This window comes from Theropithecus gelada, chromosome 19 (assembly GCF_003255815.1).
Source record: "Theropithecus gelada isolate Dixy chromosome 19, Tgel_1.0, whole genome shotgun sequence".
Taxonomy (NCBI): domain Eukaryota; kingdom Metazoa; phylum Chordata; class Mammalia; order Primates; family Cercopithecidae; genus Theropithecus; species Theropithecus gelada.
This window is the reverse complement of record NC_037687.1, coordinates 2,845,941-2,868,953: the sequence shown is the minus strand read 5'-3', so window position 1 is coordinate 2,868,953 and position 23,013 is coordinate 2,845,941. Positions and strand designations below refer to the sequence as shown.

The 23,013-nt window shown below is 53.4% G+C and overlaps 1 protein-coding gene across 2 annotated transcripts; it reads right to left on the bottom strand.

Annotated features, from left to right (window-relative positions):
- Positions 1-2,150: 2,150 nt before the first annotated feature.
- TLE6 (transducin like enhancer of split 6) lies at positions 2,151-19,732 on the bottom strand. 2 transcript variants are annotated; one of them, XM_025367578.1, is made up of 17 exons: positions 19,568-19,732; positions 18,892-18,977; positions 16,688-16,770; positions 15,311-15,356; positions 14,693-14,734; positions 9,599-9,661; positions 9,252-9,507; positions 9,117-9,133; positions 8,704-8,770; positions 8,519-8,595; positions 8,366-8,403; positions 7,176-7,428; positions 6,704-6,954; positions 4,535-4,676; positions 3,676-3,826; positions 3,222-3,298; positions 2,151-2,438 (listed from the first exon to the last, which is right to left on the bottom strand). In XM_025367578.1, the coding sequence occupies exons 2-17, from the start codon at positions 18,940-18,942 to the stop codon at positions 2,334-2,336; spliced, it is 1,719 nt and encodes a 572-aa protein (XP_025223363.1). In that variant the 5' UTR covers positions 18,943-18,977; positions 19,568-19,732; the 3' UTR covers positions 2,151-2,333. The 2 variants fall into 2 exon arrangements, with proteins under 2 accessions (XP_025223363.1, XP_025223364.1); XM_025367579.1 differs by lacking the exon at positions 18,892-18,977 and having other exon boundaries at positions 19,559-19,634.
- Positions 19,733-23,013: the final 3,281 nt, after the last annotated feature.

Sequence of the window (23,013 nt, the reverse complement as noted above, 5' to 3'; positions counted from 1 at the left end):
TTTCTCTCTCGGGCTGGGGAACCGGTGATCATTGCTTCTCTTGGGCACGGTTACTGAGAGGTGACCATGTCCTGGGAATCATACATAACGAGAATTCATTCTGGGGCAGCCGCGGTGGCTCACGTAATCCCAGCACTTTGGGAGACCGAGGTGGGCGGATCACGAGGTCAGGAGATCGAGATCATCCTGGCTAACACGGTGAAACCCCGTCTCTACTAAAAATACAAAAAATGTGGCGGGCACCTGTAGTCCCACCTACTCGGGAGGCTGAGGCAGGAGAATGACGTGAACCCAGGAGGCGGAGCTTGCAGTGCAGAGGCCGAGATCGTGCCACTGCACTCTAGCCTGGGCGACAGAGTGAGAATCCAAAAAAAAAAAATTCTGCAGGATATTCAGAGGTGTCTGCCTGGTGTGTGAGAGTCACTCCGAGACACAGGAGTTGCCTTGGGAGGATGGTTTAGATGCTACTGTGTAACAAGTAGCCCCCTAGTCTCTGGGTTGACACGTTGATTTCTTGCTCATGCCCACATGGTATACAGGGCTCTACTCCAGGCAGTCACTCAGGCCTCCAGGTAGAAATTTTGAGACAGTCCCACTCTGTGGCCCAGGCTGGAGTACAATGGTACCATCTCAGCTCACTGCATCTCACCTCCGCCTCCTGGGCTCAAACAATTCTCCTGCCTCAGCCTCCCGAGTAGCCGGGATGGCAGAAATACTACCACGTGCAGCGAATTTTTGCATTTTTATTAGAGACGGGGTTTCACCACGTTGGCCAGGCTGGTCTCGAACTCCTAACCTCAGGTGATCGACCCACCTCAACCTCCCAAACTGCCTAGATTACAGGCAGGAGCCACTGAGCCCAGCCTGGAATTTTAAGGCAGGGTCTCGCTCTGATGCCCAGCCTGGAGTGCCGTGGTACAATCACAGCTCACCTCAACCTCCTGGGCTCAAGCAATCCTTCCGCCTCAGCCTCCCAAGTACCCAGGACTATAGTCATGTACCACCACCATGCCTGGTTAACTTATTTTAGAGATGGGTTCTCACTATGCTGCCCAGGCTGGTCTCAAACTCCTGGGCTCAAGTGATCTGCCCACATTGGCCTCCCAAAGTACTGGTTTTACAGGCATGAGCCACTCTACCTGGCCAACACATTATCTTTTTTGAGACAGGGTCTTGCTGTCGCCCAGGCTGGAGTGCAGTAGTGCGATCTCAGTTCACTGCAACCTCTGCCTACTGGGCTCAAGCAATTCTCCTGTCTCAGCCTCCTGAATAGCTGGGATTACAGGCACACACCACCACGCCCAGCTAATTTCTGTATTTTTAGTAGAGATGGGATTTTACCATATTGGCCAGGCTGGTCTCAAACACCTGACCCCAGGTGATCTGTCCACCTCGGCCTTCCAAAGTGCTGGGATTACAGGCATGAGCTACCGCACCCAGTCCCAAGACCCTATCTAAAAAACAAAAACAAAAATTATCCCAAGATTCAGCCTAAGTACAAGGGGTAGGGGGAAAAAAGGGCAGAGCAGATAGCTATTCAGAGTGTAGCCAAATTTCCTGTGAGATTCTTAGGAACTTTTTTATAAGACAGAGTCTTGCTCTGTCACCAGGCTGGAGTGCAGTGACACGATCTCAACTCACTGCAACCTCCGTCTCCCGGGTTCAAGCGATTCTCCTGTCTCAGCCGCCCAAGTAGCTGGGACTATAGACACCCGCCATCATGCCCAGCTAATTTTTGTATTTGTAGTAGAGACGGGGTTTCACCATGTTGGCCAGGATGGTCTCGATCTCTTGACCTCATGATCTGGCCCCCTCAGCCTCCTAAAGTGCTGGGATTACAGGCATGAGCCACCACATCTGGCATCTACAAAAAAATTAGCCGGGCGTAGTGGTGCACATCTGTAGTCTCAGCTACTCAAGAGGCTAAGGCAGCGGGATGGCTTGAGCCCAGGAGTTGGAGAGGCTGCAATGAATAATGATGGCACCATCACATTCCAGACTGCATGACAGAGTGAGACCCTGCCTCAAAAAAAAAAAAAAAAAAAGGCTTAGAGCCACCAGGCTGGATGAAGTCCTTCCAGATTTCCAAAAGTTGAGCAGGGACGGGATGGGAAGGCCCCTTTCCCTTCAGAGGACAGGACACGTCCACTCTCTGCCTTTCCCGGGTGCTTTATTACAGGTGACGGCGGTCAGTCTGTACACCACAGACTGGATCGTGCGATGCCATAGAAGATCCTTCCCACTTCCCTCCACCATGACCCCCCACTGGTTGGGGGAAAAAAAAAAAGTGGACGCAAAGAGGAGCCGGAGTTGGATGACAGCAGCGAGGCCCCTCAGTAGGTGATCTGGTACACGGAGGCGTGCTCCCCGGAGCCTGTGACAATGAGGCGGTTGTTGGAAGAGATGTCACAGCACGTGATTGGGGACGTCTCGGGCACCTGGAGGGGGGCAGTGGGCAGTGAACTGGGGTAGGGCTCACACACCCCTGGTCTCTACCCGTTAGCTCAAGCATGAAGCATTGTCTCTTCGAAGACAGACAAGGTCCTGCTCTGTTGCCCAGGCGGGAGTGCAGTGGTACAATCTCAGCTCACTGCAGCCTTGACCTCCTGGACTCGAGCAATCTTCCTGCCTCAGCCTCCCAAGTAGCTGGGACCACAGGTGTACACCACCACACTCAGCTAATTATCATTTTATTTTTTGAGACGGAGTCTCGCTCTGTTGCCTAGGCTGCAGTGCAGTGGCGCAATCTCTGCTTATTGCAAGCTCTGTCTCCTGGGCTCAAGCCATTCTCCTGCCTCAGCCTCCCAAGTAGCTGGGACTACAGGTGCTCACCACCACGCCCGGCTAATTTTTTGTATTTTTAGTAGAGACGGGGATTCACCGTGTTAGCCAGGATGGTCTCAATCTCCTGACCTCATGATCCACCTGCTTTGGCCTCCCAAAGTGCTGGGATTACAGACGTGAGCCACTGCGCCCGGCTCAGCTAATTATTTTTTATAGAGATGGGGTCTCACTATGTTGGCCAGGCTGGTCTCGAACTCCTAAGCTTAAGGCATCTTCCCGCATCAGCCTCCCAAAATGCTGGGATTAAAGCCATGAGCCACCACACCTGGCTAATTTTTAAACTTTTTGTAGAGACAGTGTCTTGCTGTGTTGCCCAGGCTGTAAACATGGTCCCTTTGGGGCCACCCCCAGGTCCTGCCCCCAGCCCATCGCAGTACCTGGAACACCTTTGTCCCTGTTGGCATGCTGTAGATACCAAGGAAGTCGTCCATCCCAACGCTCGCCCACCACTGGCCTGGGAGAAATGAGGACGTCAGCTCATGGGGACACCGGCAGCTGAAGCGGGGGGGAGGATCACGCCAGGGGCAGGGGGGCGGGGATGGGGGAGAAGGACCACGCTGGGGGCAGGGAGTCAGGGGGGAAGGGCCATGGGGGGGGAAGGGCCATGGGGGGGAAGGGCCATGGGGTGGGGAGGGCCATGGGGTGGGGAGGGCCATGGGGTGGGGATAGCACAGGCACCCACCCCCTTCCCTCCCTCATCCCCCGGCAACAGCATCCCCAAAACTTGTTTCTGCTACAGATGGATTCTGAGGTGTCCTAGAGGGTTGGGTGGGGTCTTGTGGGAGGCTGGGGGCTGCAGGGGCGTCTCCCCACCTTCTGCCAGCCGCTTACCAAAGGGGGAGAACTTGGTGCTCAGGATGACACTGTCTTTCTGTCCCACCATGTGCCGCTGGCTCCCGCTGGTGCTCTGCAGCCACTGCTGGCCATTGGCCATGCCCAGCAGCAGCCAGTCCTCCTGCGGGCTGTGGGACAGGCTCATTATCTGGGTAACGGGCAATGGGGAGGGAGGAACCTGGTTAGGTCCCAGCCTGGCCCAGGAAGCAGGCAGGAGCCTGGGGACCTACCCTGGAGGCCGAGTGACTGACCCCTTCCTAGCTGTGCAACCTTGGGACAAGCAACTTCGTATCTGTGCCTCAGTTTGTTGGTCTGTAAAATGGAGAGTCTTCCCTACTTTGCACCCCATATAGCATGAGTGTTTGAGATGTAGTCTCGCTCTGTTGCCAGGCTGGAGTACAATGATATGATCTTGGCTCACTGCAACCTCAGCCTCCCGGGGTTCAAGCGATTCTCCTGCATCAGCCTCCCAGGAAGCTGGGATTACAGGCGCCGCCACCACGCCCGGCTAATTATTCTGTATTTTTCAGTAGGGATAGGGTTTCACCATGTTGGTCAGGCTGGTCTTGAACTTCTGACCTCAAATGATCCGCCCGCCTCGGCCTCCCAAAGGGCTGGGATTACAGGTGTGAGCCTCCGCGTCCAGCTCTCATTTTTGTATTTTTAATAGAGATGGGGTTTCACTATGTTGGCCAGGCTGGTCTCAAACTCCCAACCTCAGGAGATCCACCTGCCTCAGCCTCCCAAACTGCTAGGATTACAGGCATGAGCCACCGTGCCTGGTCTCAACCTCATTTTTTAATGTGAGGACCAGAGGATGCCTGGCCGAGCAGACCCCATCCCAGCCTCCACGCACCTGAGACTCGAATTGGTACTCCAGAGGCTTCATGATGGTCCTCTGGTCCCAGCACCGAAGACAGGCATCCAGCCCCCCAGTCCAGATGTTGTAGCCCTTGACCACCATACTCTTGACTCCATCAGGGTAACCTGTGAGGTCCCTGGCCAGAAGGGACATCGGGAGGCAATCAGGCCAAGACTCTGAGGTTTGGGTCCCCAGAAACACCAGTCACTACATTTGGGCATGAAAAGGACAGTGCCACCACCCACAAATCTCTGCCTTCACAGAGTATCAAAGTTGGCAGAAAATGGACACAGGATCTAGTGCTGGCCCCTCGCAGCCCTCAGTCTCCCTTCTCCATCCACCTGGGCCTCCCCTTGGTCTCACCCAGGCCTCCCCTTGCCTCTTCTATCCTCAATCCACCCAAGCTCTGAGGCAGGTCTACAGGAATTCCTTCAAGCAGGGAAGGGAATAGTGGTGCACGGGTGGTGTGCTGTATTTTACGTCAGTCATTGCTTCCTGCAAACATGCTGATGGATATTTTATATATTATATACATATTTTACATGTATTTTTTAGATGGAGTCTCGTTTTGTTGCCCAGGCTGGAGTGCAGCAGCACGATCTCGGCTCACTGCAACCTCTGCCTCCCAGGTTCAAGTGACTTTAGCACCTCAGCCTCCCGAGTAGCTGAGATTACAGGAATGGACCATCACGCCTAATTATGTATTTTTAGTAGAGATGAGGTTTCTCCATGTTAGGCTGGTCTCAAATTCCCGACCTCAGGTGATCTGCCTGCCTCGGCCTGCCAAAGTACTGAGATTATAGGCATGAGCCACCATGCCCGGCATGCATGTGTATACATACACATACACACACATATACATGTATATACATCTCTCCATAAGAACCCCATGCAGAAGAGGTTCTTCAGGCAAAGGAGGACTTTGAAAAGGCTGAATCAGGAGCACTTAATAACTGGGCTATAATTAAGCAGGACCCCTGATAATGACCTCCAATCCGTCCCTGGGGGCCTTGCTTTGTCTTTTCTACCAGGGCAGGCGCTAAGCCCATGTATATACATGTATATGTGTGTGTGTATATATATATGTGTGTGTGTATATATATATATTTTTTGTTGTTGCCTAGGTTGGAGTGCAGCAGCATGATCTCAGCTAACTGCAACCTCTGCCTCCTGGATTCAAGCAATTTTAGTGCCTCAGCCTCCTAAGTGGCTGGGATTACAGGTGTGTGCCACCACACCTGGCTAATTTTTGCATCTTTAGTAGACATGAGGTTTCACCATGTTGGTCAGGCTGGTCTCGAACTCCTGACCTCAGATGATCCACCCACCTCAGTCTCCCAAAGTGCTGGGATTCCAGACGTGAGCGACCGCGCCCAGCCTGTTATATATGATATATACATATTATATATATGTTGTTTTCTTTTTTTTGAGATGGAGTCTCGCTCTGTCGCCCAGGCTGGAGTGCAGTGGCACAGATCTCAGCTCACTGCAAGCTCCGCCTCCCGGGTTCAAGCGATTCTCCTGCCTCAGCCTCCCGAGTAGCTGGGACTACAGGCGCCCGCCACCACGCCCGGCTAATTTTTTTGTATTTTTAGTAGAGACGGGGTTTCACCGTGTTAGCCAGGATAGTCTTGATCTCCTGACCTCGTGATCTGCCCGCCTCGGCCTCCCCCAAAGTGCTGGGAGTACAGGTGTGAGCCACTGTGCCTGGCTAATTTAGATACACATATTTTTAAATAGAGATGGGGTCTCATTATGTTACCCAGGTTAATCTCGAACTCCTGGGCTTAAGCATTTCTCCCGTCTTGACCTCCCAAAGTGCTGGGTTTACATTTTCGAGGCACCACACCTAGCCTGCTGTTTTATATTTTTACAACAAATTTGCCCTTCTAACAAGCCTTTGAGTTTGGGGCTGTCACATCCTGTGTCCAGGTGGGGAAACTGAGGCAGACAAAAAGTAAAATGCCCTGGGATGCAAGGAATGCAGTCCAGCCAAGAGCCAAGTCCGCACCTCCAACTTTCTCAAATGCAAGTTCAAGGGGGCAAGGGGCTTTGGCTGGGAGAGTGCTATATCCCAGGTTCAGGTGGCAGCAGGAAGGCGGGCGGAGGTGGCTACAGGAGGCTGGAAACAGGATGCTGCCCCTGCCCACCCCTCAAACACACCTGACCACACTGTGATCCCGCAGGTCCCAGATCCTGACCACGCCGTTGGTGAAGCTGGCAAAGGCCAGGTTGGCATCCAGGTTGGCGTCTAGGGCCTGGCAGTTGAGACCTGCACAGGGTAACTGCTTCTTCACGTGCAGGGAGGGCGCCGCCAGGTCCCACACGCTCACACTGGCCAGGTTGTAACCACCGGTGAGCAGGCTCCTACTGTTTGAGGACAGCAGGCAGGTACGCAGGAAGGCCCCAGGGGTCTGGGATGGGCAGAGTCACCGTGAGTTGTCGCCCCCTGTGGCGTTCTGCCTGGACTGCTTTGCCTCATGAGAGCGAACTCCTATTCATCCTTTGGGTTCCTAGCTATTATGCCCCTTTTCCCTGGAAGCCCTCTCTCCACCATCTGGGCTCTCCCAGACTCAAACCTCAAACCCCCTGTTCCCAGAAGCCCTGCACCCCAGGAAACCAAGGCCACCCTCACCTGGACAGGCAGGTGGCTCTCTGGGAACCTGTCCTCAGCCACCTGGCCAGTCAGGCTCCACACCTTGACGCCTCTTCTGCCACAGGTGAACACGTGCCGCGTGAAGCTGCTGATGGCTGTGGCGACCACAAGCTCCCCATGCGCCAAAATCCGCATCTTCTCCAGTTTGCACGGGACGGCGAGTCTCTTAGACTGCCCGGGCAAGGCATCTGGCCTCTTCCATGTATCTTCAAAGTCCTCAGGGTCCCAGGATCTTGGGAGGGGAGGCCTCAGGGTAACTGACCTGCCTGTGAGCCCCCTTTGCCCGGTGGGAGCCACACATCAAGGCCTAGAGGGGCTTCATTCTTTTTCAGATTTTGATCCCCCCTTCTCAAGGCCTTGTTTTACCCTCAGACTCCCCAAATGTCCTGCTCACATTCCTTCAAGTACTGTCCCTTTGCCACAGCCCTCCGTATACTTCTGCTTTCTTCCTAGACTGCTTTGCCCCAGGAAGGAGAACTCCTATTCATCCTTTAGGGTCCTAGCTATTATGCCCCTTCCCCAGAAAAGCTTTCTTTTGCCCCATCTGGGTTCTCCCAGCGTCACTCCACAAGGTTGCAACAATCTGCATCCAGTTCTAACACAGCTACACCCCACCCCCTTCCATGAAAATGTCTTCCCCAAATGCCTTGAGCCCGGTATTGGGGAGACAATCCTGTGAACCTAACAATGAACTTTTTTTTGAGATGGAATCTCGCTCTGTCACCCAGGCTGGAAAGCAGTAGGGGTTATCTCAGCTCACTGCAAGCTCCGCCTCCCAGGTTCATACCATTCTCCTGTCTCAGCCTCCCAAGTAGCTGGGACTACAGGCACCCGCCACCACGCCTGGCTAATTTTTTGGATTTTTAGTAGAGATGGGGTTTCACCGTGTTAGCCAGGATGGTCTCGATCTCCTGACCTTGTGATCCGCCCACCTTGGCCTCCCAAAGTGCTGGGATTACAGGCATGAGCCACCGTGCCTGGCCTAACACTGCACTTTTCTACCCAGCCTCTGCAGCTGCTGTTGGAGAGGATGGCAGAGTAGTGATGGGAAAGGGGGAAGAAAGTATGACACCTCTGTTCCCCTCTATGTGCCGGGAACAGAGGTATAGACAGGAAGGAATTCCCGCTGACCCTCACCCCGCCCAAAAGCAAACAGTGCAGACACTTACATGGACTGTAGAAACGCAGAGGCTCTTCCTGGAGGCTCCTGTAGGTGAGGGAGATCACAGCTGCCCACAGGCTCCCCACACATCTGTGTCCACCTCCTCTACCCCACCTGGGCCGCCTTCATGCTGGGCTACCAGCTCGGGCCTGGGTCTCACCTGGACCACACGACACCTTGTGTTCCTGTCTTGGGAACCATTGGCGGGGCTGGAGGAGGTCTCAGGTGGCCTGGGGGCTAGTCGGGAGACAAGAGGGACTAAGCGACTTGCATTGGCTCCTAAGCGCAGGCTGCCCCCGACCCCATCCCGCCTGGAGTCTGTCGGCCCCCGCCCACTGGGATTACTGGAGGCATCTTCGGGACACGGGTCCGCTCCTGGGTCACAGGATCCCGGCGTCTTGCTTTCCTGCCCCTGGGAAATGGAAAAGTCTCATTAGGCCTGTTAGGACCAGAAACCCTCCGGGATTCCTAGGCAGCGTGCACAGGGCTTGTCAACTGCCTCGGGTCCCATCTCCGGGTCCAGGCAGAGTTGCAGAGAAGGTGTCAGGGTATAGGGTCCTGGAAGCCCTGGGCTGTGGGTCCTAGGCTGCTCCAGTATAGCCTCCTGGATCACCCAAGTGCCCCCCCCCCGGGCGACTCGAGGGGCAGGATGGAAGGAAGGCAAATTGCACAGGAACCTCAGGTGCCTTGACCTGGGGGAGCCCAACTGTCTGCCTGGAAGCCCACCCCTGCGGGTAGGGCCAAGGTTGTTTACTCACCAGGCCTGGTGCCTGCTCTGTCTCTATGACAACGGAGAGGAGGAGGGGGACAGAGAGAGAACAGCAGGGTTCACTGCACAGCCCCAGGATGCAGCCTGCGGCCACCCCTTCCCTCTCAGCCTCGGGGACACTCACGTCTGTCTCTGGGCTTTGCCTTCTCATCTCGGACGCCGGCAAAAATCCGCCAGAGTTGCTCTGTCAGAGTGTCGTGCCAAAACCAAGGCTCCTTGTCCCAGAACAGCTGGGTCTCCGGCTGGTCGTCCGCCTCCAGAGGCCGCCGGAGCCAGTCGGAGGACCTGGTGGCCATGATGTCCTCAAAGCTTGACTCCTGCGGGGTCTTGTCCTCTGCCTGCCGGGGCATCCCAGGGCTGACTGGTTCAGCAGGGGAGACCTGGCCCGGCAGGAACGAGGTGGTGACAGCTTTGAGGATGTACCTTCACCCAAGCCTGTCCCCTCCCCTCCTCGAAGACCCGGACACCCACCTGCTCAGACTGGACACCCTGGAGTTGGCTGCAGCTCTCCACAATCTGTAAGAAGTTTCCTATCTAGAGGGAGGTTGGCAGCAAAACAGTTAAACGTTGTTGCAGTTAAGGGTTTGCAACCCTACAGCATGGTTATCCCCACCTGTCAAAAGGAGGTTATCGCATCTACTTTTTTCTTTTTTTGAGACCGAGTCTCACTGCGTTGCCCAGGCAGGAATGCAGTGGCACCATCTCGGCTCACTGCAACCTCCGCCTCCCAGGTTCAAGTGAGTCTCTTGCCTCAGCCTCCTGAGTAGCTGGGATTACAGGTGCCCGCCACCACGCCCAGCTCATTTTTTTATTTTTAGTAAAGATGGGTTTCACCATGTTGGCCAGGCTGGTCTTGAACTCCTGTCCTCAAGTGATCTGCCCATCTCAGTCTCGCTAAGTGCTGGGATTACAGGTGTAAGCCACTACCCCCGGCCTTCATCTACTTTTTTTGGAGCTAAGATCTCACTCTGACACCCAGGCTGGAGTGCAGTGGAGCGATGACAGCTCACTGTACTCTCAACCTCCCAGGCTCAAGTGATCCTCCCATCCCTCCTGCTCAGCTCCTGAGTAGCTGGGGTTACAGGTGTGCACCACCATGCTCAGCTAATTTAAATACATTTTTTGTAGAAACGGGGGTCTCATTATATTGCCCAAGCTGGTCTTGAATTCCTGGCCTCAAGTGATCCTCCCACCTTTGCCTCCCAAAAGTGCTGGGATAACAGGTGTAAGCCACCGCACCCGGCCTACCGCACCTGGCATATATCTTTTTTTTTTTTTGAGACAGAGTCTAGCTCTGTCACCCAGGCTGGAGTGCAGTGGCCAGATCTCAGCTCATTGCAAGCTCTGCCTCCCGGGTTTAGGCCATTCTCCTGCCTCAGCCTCCCGAGTAGCTGGGACTACAGGCACCCGCCACCATGCCTGGCTAGTTTTTTGTATTTTTTTTTAGTAGAGATGGGGTTTCACCATGTTAGCCAGGATAGTCTCGATCTCCTGACCTCGTGATCCGCCCATCTCGGCCTCCCAAAGTGCTGGGATTACAGGCTTGAGCCACCATGCCCGGACTTTTTTTTTTCTTCTTTTTAAGACTGAGTCTCACTCTGTTGCCCAGGCAGGAGTACAGTGATGTGATCTCGGCTCACTGCAACCTCTGTCTCCCAGGTTCAAGCAATTCTCCTGCCTCAGACGCCCAAGTAGCTGGGATTACAGGTGTGTGCCACCACACCAGCTGATTTTTTTTTTTTTTTTTTTTTTGAGATGGAGTCTTGCTCTGTCACCCAGACTGGAGTGCAGCAGTGTGATCTCGGCTCACTGCAAGCTCCACCTCCTAGGTTGACGCCATTCTCCTGCCTCAGCCTCCCGAGTAGCTGGACTACAGGCGCCCGCTACCACGCCTGGCTAATTTTTTTTTGTATTTTCAGTAGAGACAGGGTTTCACCGTGTTAGCCAGGATGGTCTCAATCTCCTGACCTCATGATCTGCCTGCCTCAGCCTCCCGAAGTGCTGGGTTTACAGGTGTGAGCCACCGTGCCCGGCTGATTTTTGTATTTTTAAGTAGAGCCAGGGTTTCACCATGTTGGCTAGGCTGGTCTTGAACTCCTGAGCTCAGATGATTCTCCTGCCTTGGTCTCCCAAAGTGCTGGGATTGCAGGTGTGAGCCACTGTGCCTGTAATCCCTTTTTGGGATGTTTTAAAAAGAAAACCTGCCCACCACCACCCTTTGCTTAAAATAGCTTCAAGCAGGCCAGGCACAGTGGGTGAAACCCCGTCTCTACTAAAAATACAAAAAAAAATTTAGCCAGGCTTGGTGGCGGGCACCTGTAGTCCCAGCTACTCGGGAGGCTGAGGCAGGAGAATGGCGTGAACCCGGGAGGTGGAGCTTGCAGTGAGCTGAGATCGCGCCACTGCACTCCAGCCTGGGCAACAGAGCGACTTGTCTCAAAAAAAACAAAAAAAAGGCTTCAGGCAGCAAAACAGCATTTGCTTAAACTTTGGAAAGATACTAAGAAACTGAGGGTTACCTGCTGGGGAGAATTGATAGAAACAGGTAATTTTTTTTTCTCTTTTGAGACAGTCTTGCTCTGTCCCCCAGGCTGGAGTGCAGAGGTGCGATCTCTGCTCACTGTAACCTCTGCCTCCTGGGTTAAAGCAATTCTCCTGCCTCAGCCTCACAAATAGCTGGGATTGCAGGCACCTGCCACCATGCCCAGCTAATTTTATATTTTTAGTAGAGACGAGGTTTCTCCATGTTGACCAGGCTGGTCTCAAACTCCTGACCTCAGGTGATCCGCCCACCTCAGCCTCCCAAAGTGCTTGGATTACAGGTGTGAGCCACTGTGCCCAGTCTGGTATTTTTTATTTAAAACGAACAAACAACAATAATCAAGTCATCTGACCACTGCCAATCTCAAATTTAAATGTAGTTTCCCAGTAAACAATAAAATCTAGATCAACACCATCCAGTACACATATAATTGGAATCATATATTAATATAGTCATGCATATGAAATGTCTAGTAGCCATGTTCAAAGTATAAAGAAACTGACCAGGTGCAATGGCTCACACCTGTAATTCCAGCACTTTGAGAGGCTGAGGCGGGCGGATCACCTGAGGTCAGCAGTTCGAGACCAGCCTGGCCAACATGGAAAAACCCTGTCTCTACTAAAAATATAAAAGTTAGCCAGGTGTGGTGGCCCATGTCTGTAATCCCAGCTACTAGGGAGGCTGAGGCAGGAGAATGGGTAGAACCCAGGAGGCAGAGGTTGCAGTGAGCTGAGATCCTGCCACTGCACTCCAGCCTGGGAGGCAGAGCCTGATCCGTCAAAACAACCACAAAAAAAGAAAGCAAGGTGAGTGATCCCTAAGTTTTTCTACAAACAGGCTACCTGTCTGTTTCCTTAGTAGGAAGGCGGAGGGAGGGGCGGGGAGGGGAGATCCTCCATCGGAGCCCTGCGGGGCGCTCCAGGCTGCTGTCTGCTGGGGCAGCCAGTGATGGATTTCCCAGCTGAGCCCGCCCAGCAGCAGCAAAGCCCAGGGGAGCCCTCTCCAATTCACCCCGCCTCGTTAATGCGCAATTTACCGGCACTTTAATGCGCTCAGCATGAAAAGTGTGGCTCCCTTCTGCCTGCTAGCAGGTCCTCCCGGGGGAGAGTGGCAGGCGGGCTGGCGGAGGAGGGGGCTGTGCGCTGATGGGGATTTTAAAAGCACAGCAAGGAGGCTGGGAAAGCCCCGAACTGGAAGCAGGGGGTGGGGGAAGCGGGCTGCCCCGGACCACATGCCAGACTGGGCTGCCAGGGATCCTGGGGCCTCCTGCAGTGGGGGCTAGGCAAGGACCCTCCTGGGTCTGGCTCCATCCTAAGTGGCTCCTTTGGGGCCCTCATCCCCTGAGTATCCCGACGCTCGGCAGTTGTGGTCAGGTTCCTCCCAAAACGCGTCCGCAATTATTCAATTATTTCTCATCACTAAGCAACCAGCATTCCACACCTGGACTGTCCTAACTGGTTCCCGGGCTTCTGTCCTCATCCCTCCCCTTCTGTCCTCTCCACAGTAGCCAGCGCCTGTCCTCTGTCTGCAGCCCTCCATGGTTCCCACCTCCCTCCCTTAGGGTTCAAGTCCAAGTCCTCCCTGAAGCTCACAGGGCACCGTGTGGCCTGCCCTCCCCTCCTCCTTCTCTCTGCTCCAGCCACTCGGGTCCCCTCGCAGTGCCTTCAGCACCAACACGACAGGCGCCGTCCTGCCTCAGGGCCTTTGCACAGGCTGTGCCCTCTGCCTGAGATATCCCTCCCATCCCAGACAGCCACACTTCCTCTTTGATGTCCTTTAAGCGTCCTTCTCGCATGCCTTCCCCAACCACCCTGAATTGCAACCCTCACCCACCCTGGCCTCCCCAGTCCCCTGGGGGCTGCTCTCTTCCACCCCCCACCTTGCCCAGTCCTCACCCTCTAACACTCCATCTACCAGGCTCCACTCGCCCCAAGGGTGGAAAGCTCTGCGTTGTTCTTTGCTATTTTGCTGGCTTCTACAATAGTATTTGGCAAGGAGGTGACGGATAAATATCTGTTGAATGAATAACCATGTTTTGGTTGCTTCCTGGCCCCCCTCACCCTGTTCCCTCCACTGCCCCCCTCTCCTCCCAGGCCCTGCTAAGTTGCAGACACGGCCCTGGGCCCCTGCCAGTTACATCTGGCACAGGCGGAAAATCCTGCCAGTGCCTGGGAGAAAAGGCCAGGTGGCGGGAGGACGGGCAGGGCTGGAAGGCGTACTTCAGCTTGGGCCAGGCACCCTGGGTTGGCAGGTGGGAGCCTGGGCACCCCCCTCCCCATGCAGAGCTCCCCTCGCTCCCATGTGCTATGGCCCCTCATTGAACACTCAGACACGCAGAGGAACACAGCGAGTGCCTGCCCCATCACAGGCTCTCTCTATCCAAAGCAACTGACCGGCATCTAGGTCGTGCAGGGGCTCAGGGAGCGGAAGGAGCAGGACTGACCCTCTCTTGGAAACAGCTCAGACAGGACTGGAGGTGCTCCCCAAGATATGGGGCCTCCGCTAATATCATGGGGGATTCCAAGTCAGGGTATGTCCCTCCTCTGCCAGCAGTCCCCTGTGGCTCCCACCTCCCTTGGGGTCAAAGCCCAAGTCCTTCCCATGGCTCACAAGGCTCTGCATGACCTGCCCCTGTCCCCTCCCTGTCTTCACCATCGCCCCCTTTTTTTTTTTTGAGACAGAGTCTCACTCAGTCACCCAGGCTGGAGTGCAGTGCCACAATCTCGCCTCACTGCAATCGCCACCTTCCGGGTTCAAGCTATTCTCCTGCCTTAGCCTCCCAAGTGTCTGGGACTAGAGGTGCCCGCCACCACACCTGGCTAATTTTTGTATTTTTAGTAGAGATGGGGTTTCACCATGTTGGCCAGGCTGGTCTCAAACTCCTGACCTCAAGTGATCTGCCCTCCTCAGCCTCCCAAAGTGCTGGGATTCCAGGCATGAACCACTGTGCCTGGCCCCACCTCCGTCCTTTCTCATGCCTTTCACGGAGGGACAGCCGCACCCCTGAGCTCCTGGTCACCCACCTGCTTGTGATGTTCTGCCACATCCTGCTGGATCTTGTGCAGCTGCAAAGGGAAAACAGGGATCCCATCAGGAGGTGGTCTGGGTGTGAATGCTGTGTGACCCTGGGCAAGTTGCTCTACCTCTCTGGTCCCTACTCCACCCCCTGCCCCCACCTTAAAAAAATTTTTGTTTTCACCTTGTTTTCTCTTTTACTTTCATACTACGCTGATGTATGGTCCCTACTTTTTTTTCTGAGAGGGAATCTTGCTCTGTCGCCTGGGCTGGAGTACAGTGTGATCTCAGTTCACTGCAACCTCTGCCTCCCGGGCTCAAACGATTCTCCTGCCTCATCTTCCCGAGTAGCCGGTATTACAGGCACCCACCACCATGCCCGGCTAATTTTTGTATTTTTAGTACAGACAGGGGCTCTACCATGTTGGCCAGGCTGGTCTCAAACTCTTGACCTCAGATGATCCACATGCCTTGGCCTCCCAAAGTGCTGGGATTACAGGCGTGAGGCACAGTGCCTGGCTGAAAAGAACCTCTCTAGGGCACTCAGGAGGCAGGGCTGTGAAACCACTCCTTTGGCTTGTCCCAGTGGGGCCCTCCTTGATTGGGGCTGCCTGGGTCTGGCTCACCGAGTAGTAAATGCTCTCCAATTCCGCAGCAAAATGAGGAGAAAACCTGAGGGGGAAAGAGGAGAGGCTGGAAGACCTGTGACTTCAGGACCCCTTCCCCAGAGTAAGCCCCGCCCTCAACCCCTAGGGAGGGTCTCAAGGAAGCTGGAAGGCATTGGCTCCCGAAGCCAAATTTAAGGCAGTGTCAAGAAGTTCAATAAAGATTTTAATGCAGTATATTCTTTTTTTTTTTTTTTTTTTTTTTTTGAGACAGTCTCTCTTGTCACTCAGGCTAGATAGAGTGTAGTGGCACGGTCTCGGCTCACTGCAACTTCCGCCTCCCGGGTTCAAGAGATTCTCCCACCTCAGCCTCCCGAGTAGCTGGGATTACAGACACCCGCCACCACGCCCAGCTAATTTTTTATTTTTAATGGTGAAAGTGTTTCACCATGGTGGCTACGCTGGTCTCAAACTCCTGACCCCAGGTGATTGCCCACCTTGGACTCCCAAAGTGCTGGGATTACAGGCATGAGCCACCGCGCCCCACCCTGCCACTTTCTTCAATTTCTTTTTTTGAAACAGAATCTCACCCTGTTGCTCGGGCGAGGGTGCAGTGGTACAATCATGGCTCACTGCAGCCTCCAACTCCTGGGCTCAGATGATCCTCCTGCCTCAGTCTCCTGAGTAGCTGGGACTACAGGTATGCACCACCACATTCAGATTTTTATTTAAGAGATGCTGCCTCACTATGTTGCCAAGGCCGGTATTAAACTCCGGGCTCAAGCGATCCTCCTGCCTCTGCCTCCCAAAGTGCTGGGATTACAGGTACAAACCATTGCACCCAGCCCATGCAGTGTTTTTTTTTTTTTTTTTTTTTTTGAGACGGAGTCTCACTCTGTAGCCTAGGCTGGAGTGCAGCGGTGTGAACCCGGCTCACTGCAATCCTCTGCCTCCTGGGTTCAAGAGATTCTCCTGCCTCAGCTGGGATTACAGGCACCCGCCACCACGCCTGGCTAATTTTTGTATTTTTTGTAGAGACGGGCTTTCACCATGTTGGCCAGGTTGATCTGGAGCTCCTGACCTCAAGTGATCCGCCCGCCTCTGCCTCCCAAAGTACTGGGATTGCAGGTGCAAGCCACCACACCCAGCCATTGCAGTATTTTTCAACAATAAAATTGAATGCCAACAAATCCATGTCGCACAGGAAAATCAACATATTAAACAAAAGCTGGGATGGGTATTGCTGGGTTCTCCATGCTGGGTATCCGCATGGCTTCCTGTTCCTGAGCTTGTCTCTTGGGCCAGCAATTTCTAGACCACTCACTAGGACCCCAAGGAGAGAGGCCAGGTGGGACCCCTTCCCAGCGTGGGACCGTCAGCCCCTGGAATTGCTCTCACCTGGGGAATTGCTTGAGCCGATTTAGAATGCCTTGATAATTCAGTGGTGGAGAGCTCTCAGAGTTCGAGATCCCAGGATGGGGCTGGAAAGGTCAAAGCAAGGTTACATAAAACTTACAATGCCCTGGCTGGGCACGGGTGGCTCACGCCTGTAATCCCAGCACTTTGGGAGGCTGAGACGGGCGGATCACGAGGTCAGGAGATCGAGACCATCCTGGCTAACACGGTGAAACCCTGTCTCTACTAAAAAAAAAAAAAAATACAAAACACTAGCCGGGCGAGGTGGCGGGCGCCTGTAGTCCCAGCTACTCGGGAGGCTGAGGCAGGAGAATGGCGTGAAACCGGGAGGTGGAGCTTGCAGTGAGCCCAGATCGCGCCACTGCACTCCAGCCTGGGTGACAGAGCGAGACTCTATCTCAAAACAAAAAAACAAAACAAAAAAACTTACAATGCCGCAAACACTCAAGACCCCAGGTCTCCATCTCAACCAGAGTATAGTTATTAGGTTGGTGCAAAAGTAATTGTGGTTTTTGTTTTTGTTTTGAAACCAAGTCTTGCTGTCACCTAGGCTAGAGTGCAGGGGCACAATCTCAGCTCACTGCAACATCTGCCTCCCAGGTTCAAGTGATTCTCCTGCCTCAGCCTTCCGAGTAGCTGGGATTACAGACGCCTCCCACCATGCCTGGCTAATTTTTGTATTTTTAGTAGAGATGGGGTTTCACCATCTCGGCCAGGCTGATCTCAACCTCCTGACCTCGTGATCCACCCGCCTCGGCCTCCCAAAGTGCTAGAATTACAGGCATGAACCACTGCGCCCGGCCTCTCTTATTTCAGTACCTAAAAGAGCATCTTCCATTTTGCACGTTGGCCTAAAGTCTAAAATATTCACCACATTCTTGTGATGAAAATAGAAGCACAAAATATTTTTAAAAATAAAAGTCCAGGCAAGGTGGCTTACGCCTGTAATCCCAGCACTTTGGGAGGCCGAGGTGAGCAGATCACCTGAGGTCATGAGTTTGAGACAAGTCGAGGCAACTCAGCAAAACCCTGTCTCTACTAAAAATACAAAAATTAGCCGGGCATGGTGGCACACACCTGTAATCCCAGCTACTCGGGAGGTTGAGGCAGGAGAATCATTTGAACCTGGGAGGTGGAGGTTGCAGTGAGCCAAGATCATGCCACTGCACTCCAGACTAGGTGACAAGAGCAAGACTCAATAAAATAAAGTCTCTTGGCCAGGTGCAGTGGCTCACGCCTGTAATCCCAACACTTTGGGAGGCTGAGGCGGGCAGATCACGAGGTCAGGAGCTCAAGACCAGCCTGGCCAACATGGTGAAACCCCATCTCTACTAAAAATACAAAAAAAAAAATTGGTGGTCATAGTGGCAGGTGCCTGTAGTCCCAGCTACTCGGGAGGTGAGGCAGGAGAATTACTTGAACCCGGGAGGCGGAGGTTGCGGTGAGCTGAGATTGCGCCACTGCACTCCAGCCGAGGTGACAGTGTGAGACTCCGTCTCAAAAACAATAAAGTCATAAAGTCTCAAAACAAAATATTCCTCATCTGACCCCTTTACAAAAAAGTTTGCTCAGCCCTGAGAGCCTAAATTTACCAATGGTCATCTCTGGGACATAAAGTACAGGGAGCCCGGATTGCTTGTAAAATATTAACCAAATACGTGCTGTGTTCCTGTGTTTTTTATCACGTATGTGATTAGAAGCTACATTTTTTTAAAGATGGGATCTCACTTTGTCACCAAGGCTGAAGTGCAATGCCTCAAACTCCTGGGGCTCAAGCGAAGCCTCTGCCTCAGCCTCCTGGGTAGCTACAACTACAGGCAGGCCCATGTCACTAGGCCCAGCTGATTCTTTTAGTTTAATTTTTTTTTTGTAGAGACGGGGTCTCATTATGTTGTCCAGGCTGGTCTCAAACTCCTGGGCTCAAATGATGTTCCTGCCTCGGCCTCCCAAAATGTTGAGATCACAGTTGTGAGCCACTGTGTCCAGCCTACACTTAATTTAAAAAAAAAAAAACGGCTCCTTGGCACCTGTCTTGAATGTAGCAGTGACCGGTATTGTCTTCAGCTGCGGGGCCGGGATGAGGCCAGCCCAGGTCACAGGTGGATACAGGATGAGAAAGGGGCAGAACCTCATTGGGCCGACCTGGGTTTCCCTTGAGGGCTGATCCCACCCCATGCCCTCCTCACCGAAGTGCCTTTCGGGGGGTCCTTGGGGCTAGGGTGGTCCCTAGAGGTCATCTTCAGGCAGTAGCCTCCAGGACTTTAGCCAAAGTCTAAAACAAGCAGACAGCAGGTCTTGAAGGACAGAAAATAAGGCAGTGCCAGGGAGGGAGCCACCCCTTACCCCACGTGCACCTCCCGGTTTGGTCAGTCTCCAGGGCCCCAGTCCTGCGGTTCCCCCATGCGTTCCCTAGGTCCCGTCCTCACTTATCAATGCCTCCAGCTGCCCAGATTCGTGGGGCCGGGAACCCAGAAAGAACTGAGCCCTGCCTCCCAGGCCTAACCCTAGGAAGTTGGGGTGGATGGTGCACATACACACTCCCTGCTGTGTGTGTGTGAGCAGGGATGGGGGAGCCCAGGGAAGGTCACCAAAGCTCAACCTTAGTTTTGAGACAATTTCCTAAAGTGCAGAGAGATCACTAGAAAGGGGTTTTGAAGGATGAATAGGAGTTAGCCAGGTGCATTAGGCAGAATTTATCCGACAGAATAAACGACCTCCCTCCACCTGCATCCCAGCTGCAGCACCAAGCTCCTTCCTTGCCTCAGTCCTGCCCTTCCACGCCCCTGCAGCCCCTTCCCCGGCCCGGGAATCTTGGAGTCCCCCCAACCCCCAGGAAAACGCCTGGCAACTCACGTCCCTCACAGGGCGGAAGCTGCCGAGGTCAGCCAAGTTCAGGCCAAAAGGAAACTCCTCCTTCCCCCACCGGGGGCCATTTGACCCATCGGGCCCCGCCTTGTCCCGCCCTGTCCCCGCCCCGTCCCGCCCAGGCCCCACCCAGCCGCCACCTGGACCGCGAAGCGGATCAATGAAGGCGCAGTAGCTGCACGTGGGTTCGGGCTCGGGGTGGGCAGGCATCTGGCGGCGCTGGCCAATCGTTAGGCCGTTTGCGCACGTGGGTCGCGTACGCCCTCCCTGATTGGCCGGCTCTCCCCGGCTGCCGGCCAAGCTGTCACTCAGCGAGCCGGGAGCCTCCGCTTAACCCTTTCGGTCCCGCTGCCGGGAAGGGCTGAATTGCAGAGCTCTAGGCAATTTGGGGTCCCAGCGGGGTCGGGGATATTTAGGAGGGCGTGGGGCTTGAGGCTCGGAGGGTGGAACTTGGGGAAGGCTAGGTGGCGAGTAATTGCATTGTTTTACGCATTTTTAGCCTTGTCCGGAAGTGGCTTATGGCTGGAGGTGAGGAGTGGGAGGTGGGTGGGGTCAATCTTTAGCGCTCTCACCCCAATGCTTAGATACGGGCTAATTATATTTTCCTCAATATTAAATAACGTGCAATGCAAACGAAGCTTCTAGGCCTCTTTCGGGAGCCAACTTACTGGGTTCCCTTGATAGTCCTAGCCCCGGGCTATGCATTTATCATATTGGAGCTCCCAGCCCAGTGACAAAGGCTCTGAGAGCAGAAAGCCGGACAGCAGAGGCCCTGAGGCTGGTACAGTATTGCCAGATCCAAGCCCGGGGTGGGAGAGAGTGGTGGGTATTCCTGATGGAGGGAATAGTGGAAGCTCTCAGGCGGAGCTGGGCTGGTTACAGGAGAAGACCGGGAGGCTAATGGGGCTGCGTGCACTCCGAACAGGCCTGGGATGATTTCAGAGAGGTAAGTGGGTTGCTACAGAGCGAGAGAAACCTGCTATGTGGGGTGGTGGGGATAGGGGTAAGGGGATTCCGGAGTTCTGTTTCGGCCTATTCAAAATATGAAGACAAGGCACCATGGCTCACACCTGTGATCCCAGCACTTTCGAAGGCTGAGGTGGGAGGATTGCTTGAGGCCAGGAGTTGGAGACCAGTCTGGGCAATACAGTGACACCCCGTCTCTACAAAAAAATTTTAAAATTAGCCAAGTGTGGTGGTCATGCACCTGTAGTCTCAGCTACTGGGGAGGCTGAGGCAGGAGGATTGCGTAAGCCCACACTCCAGTCTGAGCAACAGAGCAAGACCCCATCTCAAAAAAAACCCCAACATACATATTACAATACATATATAAAGTACATATTATATATATAAAGTATATGTTATACATATATAAAGTATATATAATATATAAAGTATATGTTATACATATAAAGTATATATTATATATAAAGTGTATACGTTATACATATATAAAGCATATATAATATATAAAGCATATATGTTACATATAAAGCATATATATTATATATATAAAGTATATATGTTATATATATATAAAGTATATATATGTAGTGAGAGCCCAAGATTCTTTCTGTTTGGCCCAGGACCTGGTACTGGCATTAGCGGTTCGCTCTGCCAGGGACAGTCTCCCTCAGACAGCCACTGGCTGGCTCCTTACTCCCTCAGATCCCTACTTAGAAATCACCACATTGGGCCGGGCACAGTGGTGCATGCCTGTAATCCCATCACTTTGGGAGGCAGAGGTGGGTGGATCACCTGAGGTCAGGAGTTCCAGACCAGCTTGGCCAACATGGTGAAACCCTAGCTCTACTAAAATACAAAAATTAGCCGGGTATGGTGGTAGGCACCTGTAGTCCCAGCTACTCAGGAGGCTGAGGCAGAAGAATCACTTGAATCTCGGAGGCAGAGGTTGCAGTGAGTTGAGATCGTGCCACTGCACTCCAGCCAGGGTGACAGAGCAAGAGTCTATCTCAGAAAAAAAAAAAAAAAAATCACATCAGGCCAGGCGTGGTGGCTCACGCCTGTAATCCCAGCACTTTTAGAGGCCGAGGCGGGAGGATCACTTGAGGTGAGGAGTTCCAGACCAGTCTGGCCAACATGCTGAAACCCTGTCTCTACTAAAAATACAAAAATGAGCTGGGCGTGGTGACGCACACCTGTAATCCCAGCTACTTGAACCTGGGAGGCGAAGGTTGCAGTGAGCCGAGATGGCGCCATTGCACTCCAGCCTGGGCGACACAGTACTCTGCCCCAAAAGAAAAAAAAGAGTTCGTGACCAACCTGGCCAACATGGCAAAACCCCGTCTCTATTAAAAATACAAAAATCAGCTGGGTGTGGTGGCAGACGCCTGTAATCCCAGCTACTTGGGAGGCTGACGCAGGAGAATCGCTTGAACCGGGAGGTAGAGGTTACAGTGAGCCAGGATCGTGCCATTGCACTCCAGCCTGGGCCACAAGAGTGAAACTCTGTTTCAAAAAAAAAGAAGGAAGGGAGGAAGGGAGGAAGGAAGGAAGGAAGGAAGTAATCATCTCATCGGAGAGACCACCCAACCCTCCCTTCCCTTTCCTATATCTCCCTTTCTTTCTTTCTTTTTTTTTTTTAAATACAGGGCAAGGGGGAGGGGAGTCTCAGTAGGTTGCCCTGCTGGTCTTGAACTCTTGACCCCAAGTGATTCTCCCACCTCCACCTCCCAAAGTACTAGGGATTATAGGCATGAGCCACTGTGCCGCCACCAGGCCTGTATCTCCCTTTCTCATTTTATTTTTCTCCAAATGTGGTTTGGATTGCAGCTAATCTTGTAATGTCAGTGGCTCCTGTGGCGGGAGCCTCCCACGTTAGCTCTAAACCCTGGGTGTTCTAAATGCAGAGAATGCTGTCAGGATTCTCCTACAGAGACGCCTCCCATTCTCTGACCTCCCCATGTGACACAAACACCCGATAGGTCTGCTGACTTCAGATGCACACCCAGCCAGAGAAACTTCCGTGTTTTCTGTTCTATGCTCTTTCACTGCGGGGAACTGAGGGTTTTAGTGCTGGGACAAGTGGCCCCCAAAGGTCAGGTGATGTGCACACATAACTTGGGTTTTGCAGCTGGTCCATGGAGGACACAGGGAGGAGCTGACATGAAAGAGCTGCAGGAAAGGTTCCCACCCACGAACCCTCCACTGTCCCATAATTATTATTATTTTTAAATGTTTATTATTTATTATTTTTTTTGAGACAGAGTGTTGCTCTGTCGCCCAGGCTGGAGTGCAGTGGCGCGATCTCGGTTCACTGCAACCTCTACCTCCTGGGTTCAAGCGAGTCTCCTGCCTCAGCCTCCTGAGTAGCTGGGACTACAGGGACCGCCACCATGCCCGGCTAATTTTTTGTATTTTTAGTAGAGACGGGGTTTCACCGTGTTAGCCAGGATGGTCTCGATCTCCTGACCTCGTGATCT